This window comes from Brassica napus, chromosome A7 (genome assembly GCF_020379485.1).
Source record: "Brassica napus cultivar Da-Ae chromosome A7, Da-Ae, whole genome shotgun sequence".
NCBI lineage: Eukaryota > Viridiplantae > Streptophyta > Magnoliopsida > Brassicales > Brassicaceae > Brassica > Brassica napus.
Window position 1 is genome coordinate 10,270,570 of NC_063440.1, and position 9,905 is coordinate 10,280,474.

Below are 9,905 nucleotides of genomic sequence, written 5' to 3' on the forward strand. Positions count from 1 at the left end.
AAATGATTTGAAAAATGCATATTCTATTGTTGAATCATATGATATTCAAACAGGAAACAAAACTACAATGGTTAAACCTATTTGATCTCAGTTTATCAAAATATAAAAAAAAGACATGAGATTGGATCAAATCGAAAACCTGCTGCTGGAATCATGAGATTTAAGCATGCTCATAGAAGAAAATAAACAAATTTGGATTTTGAAAGAAAAAAATTCTGCTACGAGAAGATAATTAAAGCACTAAACTTTGAAAGGTATTATGAAAGCCGTCCAAAACAAAAGTAATTAAAGAGGTGCGTTTATGCCAGATAACTGAATGTTGCTAAGTTCTTTCAACCGATTTGGACTCGATCGTAGTTGCTTCATTGTCTTTTTCTTGTAAGGTGTTCAAACCAATGACGTTTTAAAAACTTAAATGATCAAACTTAACATTTGATATTATATATATTTCCAAGCATACTAGATTCAATTTCATTGTAGCTGTGTCAATATCCCCCCTTATATTTGTCATTATTTGGGAACACACATAACTTCACAATCTTTTTCCAGACAACTGAATTTAAAACATGAAAACATACACTTGGTTGAGAAGTCTCCTATTCTCTTTTCTTTTAAAGCCGTGCTAACGCTGAAATATCAATTGGATAAACGTCATCAGACGATTGCGCATTGTAAGATCGTTGTGCTATGATCGTGTTCGCATGATCCGTTGGATGAAATGCATCCCAAAACACGTACTCATCTCGGTTCGGACACGGGCCTTGTCCTGGTAGACATGTAAGCTGGCCTCCATTTCTTCCAACTCCGCAACACGCAGCGTTCGTTACCCTAAACCCTGAAAACATTCATCCACAGACCGAACCTATATTAAGAGTATAAACTACAAGAAAATATAGATTGTACGATCATATTTATATTCATGAAAAGTTATGTGTACCATAAGCAGAGGGATTGGCGATTATGTCCTGGAAAACGCCATAAGCATTAATGTATGTAAACCTAGCATCAGAGTGGTCGTTGTTGAGCTGTTGGACCATAGACTTAAGCCTGCTGTTGAAGATTCTGTTGGCCGAGTTGATACTTTCCACGCAAGTTGTTCCATCGGGGCTGCCCGTTGCAAGGGCGTTCGGGCTACACCCGATGGCTCCCACTCCTACCAGTGCAAACTTTCTAGCTCCATAGTTGTATAGTGCCTTCATAAACACAAAGAAATATTGTGGATCTGGAGTCAGAACTGAACTAGATGGATCTCTTTTAAAGAGCTAAATATGAAACTTTATAACCAAAAATGAAGTTCATATAGCATAAATTTATTTCAAATTTTTTTTTTGAGCTAATGTCTATCTTTTGCTAAAACTTGAAACTTTATATTGATTTGGACCAAGTTCATAAACATCCATTTATGACGATCAGATCATTAAATGGGTCCTCCCATGACGAGGATAAAGGACAAAAAAAGAAGAAGCAGATGACTTATTGCATCCCGCAGTCTCATCTAACTGGAAATCACTAAAATTGAAAAATCTTACATTGAGCTGGTCTCTGTAACGATTGATAAGATCATCAGCATATTGTTCTGGTGTGAACTGTCTGCTAGTGGAGTAGAATTGAGGCATGAAATAGTTATTAAGATAATCATTGCTTCCCAAACCAACAGAGTAAATGCATTGCCTAAGGTAATCAGCTGCACTATTCTCATCTCCAAGAATCTGTACCACTTGTGACACTGTGTTCAGATAATTTTGAACTTGTCCACTAAAAGTTATCCTTTGTCCCTTCATTCCAAAATCAAAACAAAACAAAAAAAAATTACGTTTGTCCTAAATGGAAACACAGAGAGATTTATCAAAATGTGGTTCTGGTCAGTTACCAACTGTTGACCGGTTTCTTCTCTGATTCCAGCAGCTGCAGATGCGTAGTTGACTCCTTGAAGTATCTGCTCGCCACTAACATCACTATACGCGGGAATGTAGTTATCAAATCCAAGTAGTTCAGCTACATTATATTACAGGAAATGTCAAAAAAAAAAAAACATGTTAGCTTCTGGTACCAAAAGCTATTAGTTTGTAAAGAAGAAGGGTGTATACCTATCTCGTCAACGGTAGTTTTTCCGTTGGAAAAGCGGCCGGTTGGGCGACCCAAATCAATGCCGTAAGGGTAATAATCAGCTCGGGCAATAGAGGCAAGACGATTGTTGTTTCCATTATCAACCAAAGAATCACCAAAGATGAAGTAACATGGAACTTGAGGCTCTGCTTTTACCTTAAACCTTAAACCCAAATACAAAACAAACATAGAAACTAAGCACCATTTCTTCAAGTAACTCTCCATCGATCACAACCAAAACAAACAAAAAAACTTGGGAATTGATTTTTTATGTATTGTATAACACAATGTATTGGTGAAGTATGTGTATTCTCTAAAATGGGAAGTCCAGGAGTGGTGGTGGTTGTGAAATGTGGAGAATCCAGAGAAGTTTTGAGTCTATATATGGAGTCCGAGAAGGGTAGAGCTATATTATTTATTTTTCTTTCTTAGCTGTTGTTAATTAATTTTGTAGTTACTTTATTTTAAGATCGGTGGATCAAATATAATGATATTATAGTTTTTTTAACTGGTTTTATAATAATACTATAGTTTTTTTTTGGAACGATAATAATAATACTATAGTTTTTGGTCTAATAATAATACTATAGTTAAAAACATCTTTATGGGGTTAAACAAAAAAAAGAAACTCTGTGAAATGCATTTTCATTTCACGATCGATCCTATCGTCTGGTTAATAGATTTTGAAGTAAACACTTAAAATTGTCTGCAACGCTTAATTCTGAAAACTGTGCTTTGAAATTTTAATTATGTAGAATTTTGTCTTGGACTTGGTTTTCATGAACTAAATAAAATGTGCTAACATTACCAAGAGAACTCTGATCTAACGCACTGTGTTTGAAAAGACTATCATAATATTATTATAAAAAGTTCAAAACGTTTTGAAACTGAATTCAAAATGTTTATTGTCTGGTGGTTTTAATATTAGAATATTTTTTCAAACTGAAATTGAAATCATAATGTGAAATTTCACGTCCCGCTTGGGTTTAATTCGACGTGGGGTAACAGTTTCTTACCTACACTAAACCTGCTACTTATGTTATAGAACTCAAATGAATGGTGCCAGGGGCGGAACTAGCCAATATATCACAACATGGAACACATCATATTAAGTAACAAAGTTTTCAACTAAAAGTGCTTGTGGTATTGAAGATTAACCATTTGAAATTCCAGGTCTTAATAAAAATTAATGAAAATTAAAATTGTGTATGTGGCACTTGCCCAGATTCTATTGAAGATCAGCTTCGGTAAAATACGCGGTTGTAAGAAAATTGTAATAATAATCGCGTAAATGGTGGAGTCTGTAGATTTACGTTTTTTTTTTTTGGAACACTGTCTGTAGCTGTACGTATAAATCATATTTCTGTTATTTTTTAGATTTCGATTTTAGAAATGGAAGAAAAAGTAAGTAAGTAGAGTTAGGTTTGGGCATTAATTTCACGTGGACTCTTTGTGAAAACTTTTTCGACATGTATATCAAAACGGACCGGTGCTTAGAAGTACGCCATAAGTAATATATATAGTATATACAGTGCCGTGCGAAGAGTTTTAGGGGCCTAAAGCTAGTTTTAAAAATAAATTTATTTACAACCGTAATGAAAATAATTTTCTAATATGATATATTATTTTCACCAAGTACACAAGTCTAATACTGTAAAAGAATAAGTTTATAAAGTAAATATGTTATATTATGTCATATAGAAAAAAATACATAAATTTATAAAATGAATTAATTAATTTTCGTAGAAATATTTTTTTTTAAACAAGTCTAAACCACTATACTAGAAATTATTTTAAATTTTTGGAACCCTAAAAACAGTCATATTAATCGGGGGCCTGAGGCAAATGTCTTTTTTAATACACTGTAGGCACGCCTCTGAGTATATATACAATCATAAATCGATCATATGATGCATATTTGAACTCGCTGGTTCAAATTTTAGTTTAGAACATGGTGCCTAATGTATTTTGATCGCGCGATTGTTTTAAAGTAGCGGAACCAGGCGCCAGGGCCGTCTCGAATTAATTTTAGGCCCTGTTCAAAAAAAATATTAATCGTACATTTTATCACGTAATTTTAAAATTTAATAACTTTGTTTGATTTTTTTAAATTATAAATTCTAAATTTAGCATTATATCTAAAATTTTAAAGTTTCTTACCATAATTTATCTATATATTTTGAAAAATCATTAAATTTTTTATTTTTATATTTCGGGGCCCTGTTCGACCGCTCCACTTGCGCGTGCTGTTAGACGGCCCTGCAGGCGCGACTAGAGTTTCCAAGGAAATAGACTGACCGCTTCAGTAGAGGCAGAGGCGTTTCACACGCATAAGTGCTAAAATCTCACAGTACAGAACTAGGTATAGGTTTATACTTGTGTGTGCTAGCTTTGAGAAATAAGAACTTTATATGTATAAATGTATTAAAATATATTATCTACGTCGATTTTTATGATTTTTGTAATAGAAATAGAACATAAAATTTGCATGTGATATCTACATGGAAATTTTTCATAAATAAAAATCAGTATAAGAAGAAAATTGACAGGCGAGTAACAAAAACTTAGTAGTGTACGAAACTGTGTTCAAAATGCAGTTCAGCTGGGCCTTTGAAAATGTAAAACATCAACAAATAGGTAGATACGACTTATCCCGACCATCCTATATAATTAGCATGCAGGATCGTATACTCTTAGAAATAAGAGAAATATACTTTTAATTTATATGAATTTATTTTAAATCAATTTCAGTTTGCTATGTAAACTTATAAGCTTGAAGTAATAAATTTTTGATTTCTTTATACTGATATTAGATCCTTCATTCTTATTCATATTTTATTCAGCGAATCTATATATTCTAAGGCGTTATGTATGTTGTCACAATATATGAAAATGTACTATAGATAAATAATTATAGTAATGTAAGAAAAGGAGTTATCACTGTATTATGCGTAGTTTAGATCATTTCTAACCCAACTGCATAATTTACTATAAAATAGAGTAAATTATGTAGTTATGAACAAACAAAAAAATTCATCATTCCAAATATGCATAATATACTTTATTTTACAGTAAATTATGCAACTGAGTTGAAGATGCTCTTATCTTCCCCTCTCTTTCCACCCAAGAAAACTATATTACTTACGGTGTGCGGACACAGCTCACAAAGCCGACATAACAGTGGAGAGTGGTGATTGCTGAAGTATGCTTGACCAATCCAAACTTTTTGTGAACCCACCAATAATCGAAAGATGTAGAATGGGCTGGAATTGAACCCTTTTTGTTAATTCATTTTTGAAACTTTTTTTAGTTATCAGTAACATCATACGTTAACGTTAATACACCATCTAGTTGTTTCTACGTAGATATTACTGATTATAATTCTTATAGCCCTTTTTTCAAAAAAAAAAAAAAAAACATCATACGTTAACGTCAGTCGCATTGTAATACTAATATTTATTAACGTGACCATACCAATTATACGTTAACGTCATTCGCACTGTAATAAGATTTATTAACGTGACCATTCTTATTATAGTGCAATAAAGAGTCCAATCAGTTTTTTTTTTTAACTTTAGTCCAATCAATTTTGGTCTGATCTGTGGATCGATTAATTACTTCCCTCTTCTGCAAGCTGACAGCAATGTATATCCACAAAAGTTAACTAATCAAAATGGTTTTGGTGTCTCTACGGGCTATGAACACAATTATTTAGCCGTCTATATAGCGCTCACTTTTCGACTTGGCATTGATGAAATGGTTCACAGAGCTACGAAATTGAATATCATGCAAGTGCTATGTTACCGAGTTTTGAACCAAGCAAATTCAATATAACAGCATGATGAGATCGTTAAAACAAGAACAAACATCTTTTGTGGCCAAGATGAAGCTAGTTTCAAAAAATAAATGTTGTACATGGCCAGATCTGAAATTTCAGGAGTTATAAACATTTTAAGAACTTTAATTGAAATTTTTTCTCTCTCGTAATTTGGGAGTTTATTTCTATCTAAAAAATTTCAAAATTTTTGGGGCTAGAGCTAATGTTTTCATGCAGCTTTACCTAGACCCGGCCATGTGTACATGAATGCATGATTTTCATGTCAAAACGATACTGTAAGAGATTTTAGTTCTACATCTCATCTATCCTATATGAAAACCTAGTCATCACAGACTCCCAGATTTAACTTTGATTAGCCAGTTCTACTACTCAAATATTATTTTGTTTGCCAATAAAACTATAGTAATTGATTCATAATTAGTTACTGCTATCCCTATTTACATTTACTTACAATTGGCGTTCACTGTCGATTTCACGATGTGCAAGCACCCAATTGGTCTTACTATAAGGAATCAATGGTTGAGATTAATTGGTTCTTAATGCCATTATTTTGTTTAATCAGTTGCAAGTTTGCAACTGCAATAAATGAAAGTTAGTTGGGAGTTTATATAGTTGTAGCCCCCTCCCCTCCCCCCCACACCCACCCAAAAAAAAAAAAGTAAAAACTGGGTTAGTGAGGAACGTGCTCCTGCTTTAAAATCTATCAAGACGTTGACGGTCCATGTTTATCTGCAAATATATATTTGTTTTACTTCGCTAGTTAATAGTTTGTTATATTTGATGAATTTATGTATATTAATATCTTTTGTCTTGAGAAAAAAAAATCATCAATCGTATGGCAGTTATACGACAGAGATCATTAGGTTAATGACAAATTATTTTGGTTAATTATACAAATATTGTAAGAAATTGCGTAGCACTTTTAAGTAATTTAGCTCATGTTATATTGTTCTATACCATCAAAACTTGAGAAGAAGTTAAGCAAACTATAATAGAATTTGCTTACTTTACCTTCACTTTAAAGACAAGGTCGATCGAACCGATTCGAGAGTGACATTATTGATCCAAGAAAATGTTGGTTTTGTAATAAATCGCTGAGACTCATCATCTATCATTCGAAAACTGACTACTTCTAATAGAAAAAAAAATACAATTACAGACCATAGTGTTATGTCATAATTAAGTTCTTACTGAAAAAAGCATATGGAGATTAATAATTAAGTTCTTGGCATAATCAAAATTTTCAGTAGACTATAAGCCGACGGCACATGCATCCGGTTCTTCATCCACGCACTATTTTACTGACTTAGAGCATCTCTACACTCTATAACTTCAAATATGAAGTTTTTTGTTCTCCAAAAAGGAACTTCAAAACTTCAAATTTAAAGTTTTGAAGAGTGAAACTCTATATTTGAAGTTTCACTACTCAAAACTTCAAATTTGAAGTTTCATATTTTATTTGCATTTTAGTCCCTACAATCACACACCACTTTTATGATTCATGAATATTTCCTCCTTTATTGTTTTAATCTTTTAAAAATATATATCTCATAAATATTTTAGTTTTTTTACAGATTTTAAATTTTACACATAAAATTAAATAAAACTTTAAAATAAGATTTAAAATATTTTAAACTGATTTAGACAACAATAATATCCAAACGAAATTAACAATTTTTTTTAAAAAGTTACATGAAGACATAACTATTACACAAATTTAAATATTACAACAACACTAATAGTCAGGTAAGTTTGATCCGGAAACTTCAAAATTTTCAAATATTGTCCAAATTTTTTTTGTGTAACTTAAGATGGTTGTTGTTGTTGTTTTTGATGTATTTTTCGTACAATTTTTTCTTGTTCATATCGAATATATTCACGAGTATTAATATCATCGAAAAGAAATTAATCTCTTAGCAATATTTTATGTTTCTTTTTTAATTTCTTGTTCTGATCTAATGTATTTACAAGTATCAATATTACCCGATTTCAACAAATTTTAGCTTGTAATCTACAAAGTAAAAATGAGGAGAGCCATTTTTACTTTGATATGCACTAATAGATCATATATGCATTACGAAAATCATTTTATAGAATAATATGGTATTTGTTTGAAGTTCAATATTAATTAACTTATTTTTATTTAAATTTTTATATTTTAATAAAATATTTTATTAATTAATATTGTTGTAATATGTTTATATATCTGCTAATTATTTACAATATAAGGACCATATTATAAAATACAAATAGTTTTGAAGTTGAGTTTGAAGTTTTGCTTTTGGAGAAGAACACCTTTAAACTTCAAATATAGAGTTTTGGAAACTTCAAAATAAAGTTTCTTTTTGGAGATGCTCTTATTCACAACAGATATTTGCGCCCAAATTTTTTTTTAATAACTACATTGTTACATGTACAAGATTATTATATTTGAACTTTTAAGCTTATCTTTCACAATTGCTTTGTCAGATAGAACCAACAAACTTGAGTAGATTACTTAGACATAAATTCTGAAATTTTAGATATATAATTAATTAAATCCATAGAAATCAGACACGGTCAGATAGACGTGCTCTGTACCGGTCCTGGTTTGTAATGGACCGGAAGTAAAACAACAATATTGGGCCGGTATGTATAAATTAAATAAAAAACTAAGACTAGTAAAAACTACACCTCTAAAAGATTGAACTAATCACCTTTAAGCAAACAAGGAAGAGATGTTTCCAACAGACCTAAAGTGAACTTTGGCAACAAAGATGGCCGAAATTGTTGATAAATATCTGACGGCCGGAAGCGTATGCTTCCTCCGCTTCCTAATAAGGCCGCCACTGGACGTGCTCTACGGAGGAACGACTCGTCTGACTACAACTTGGTCTAAAGAAATGTGTAGCCGACAAAATAAATAAATATTAATAATTAAATCTCTATTAGTTTTGCCGTGACGCTTATAAACATTTTAGATCATCTTCAACTCACTTTTATATTTTCTTCTAAATAGAATAATTTTACTAGTGATATGAATTTTATTTCATTCTATTTTTAATATAACAGAAATCTTCTATATTTAAGAGAAAATATAGAAAATTTTATTTATGCTTCTATATTTAAAGGTAAAAAATTCTATATATTTACTCTTAAAATTATAAAAAAATATTACAGAGACATATATTGGAGACAAACTGCTTTTATAATAAAGTTTTTCTCTTTCAAAAAATAATATAAAATAAAATATAGAAATGAGTGGAAGATGTTTTTAGTGAGCATTATCATAACTATTTTTTTCAAATTTTGGTTAATTTCAAACCATATAGCAATAACCGGCTGAGAACGCAAAAAAAATCTTATTTATTTATTTATTTATTCAAAACACATTTATTAAATTTCACAAAAGAATTATTGTTACAAACAAATTGTAGGCCCTATTCTATATTGTTATTATAGAATATGCCCTACAATTTTGACTGACATTTTAGGGCTTATATTTTATAATTTTGAAGTTTTTTTTATTTTTATTGTTGTTAATGTTTAAAAAAAATAAGGAATGTAGTTAAACAGATAGTAGGGTCTATCTCAATCACATAACATAAATCTCAAACATTCCTTTTACATTATTTTTAATAAAATGTATAGAAAGATGATAATGATAAACCAATTAAACAGTAAATACTTTTTAGATTAGGTCTATTTGTAGAAATACACCTTCACAAAAAGTTAGTAGATCAAAAATATTGAAGAAAAGTTGAACCTGAAAATTTTGGAATTTATTTTCAAGTTATTTATTACTAGGAGCAGTTTGCGCTTTAACCGGAAAATTTATCTTAATTAAGTATGTAGTTTAGTGATTAAAAGGGGAAATCCGCTAAATTCACTAATTTTTATTTTTTGTTGATCTTGGTTTGATGAAACGTGAAAAATAAAAATAAATTGAACGGATTATCATATATTTTATTTTTATAAAAAA

General features: G+C 30.6%; 1 protein-coding gene across 1 annotated transcript; it reads right to left on the reverse strand.

Annotated features, from left to right (window-relative positions):
• Window positions 1-416: 416 nt before the first annotated feature.
• On the reverse strand, window positions 417-2,587 carry LOC106435241 (GDSL esterase/lipase At1g29660). The gene is made up of 5 exons (XM_013876106.3): window positions 2,088-2,587; window positions 1,871-1,995; window positions 1,530-1,775; window positions 938-1,193; window positions 417-835 (listed from the first exon to the last, which is right to left on the reverse strand). Exons 1-5 carry the CDS (start codon window positions 2,329-2,331, stop codon window positions 612-614), a joined length of 1,095 nt encoding a protein of 364 aa, XP_013731560.1. The 5' UTR covers window positions 2,332-2,587; the 3' UTR covers window positions 417-611.
• Window positions 2,588-9,905: the final 7,318 nt, after the last annotated feature.

What these genes read in the sequence shown, in the direction of transcription:
- LOC106435241 (XM_013876106.3), bottom strand. Translation starts at nt 2,331, where the DNA reads ATGGAGAGTTACTTGAAGAAATGGTGCTTAGTTTCTATGTTTGTTTTG. An exon ending in AACTACCGTTGACGAGATAG is followed by an intron (nt 1,996 to 2,087) that starts GTATACACCCTT and finishes AATATAATGTAG; the next exon opens with CTGAACTACTTGGATTTGAT. An exon ending in AAGAAACCGGTCAACAGTTG is followed by an intron (nt 1,776 to 1,870) that starts GTAACTGACCAG and finishes TTTGGAATGAAG; the next exon opens with GGACAAAGGATAACTTTTAG.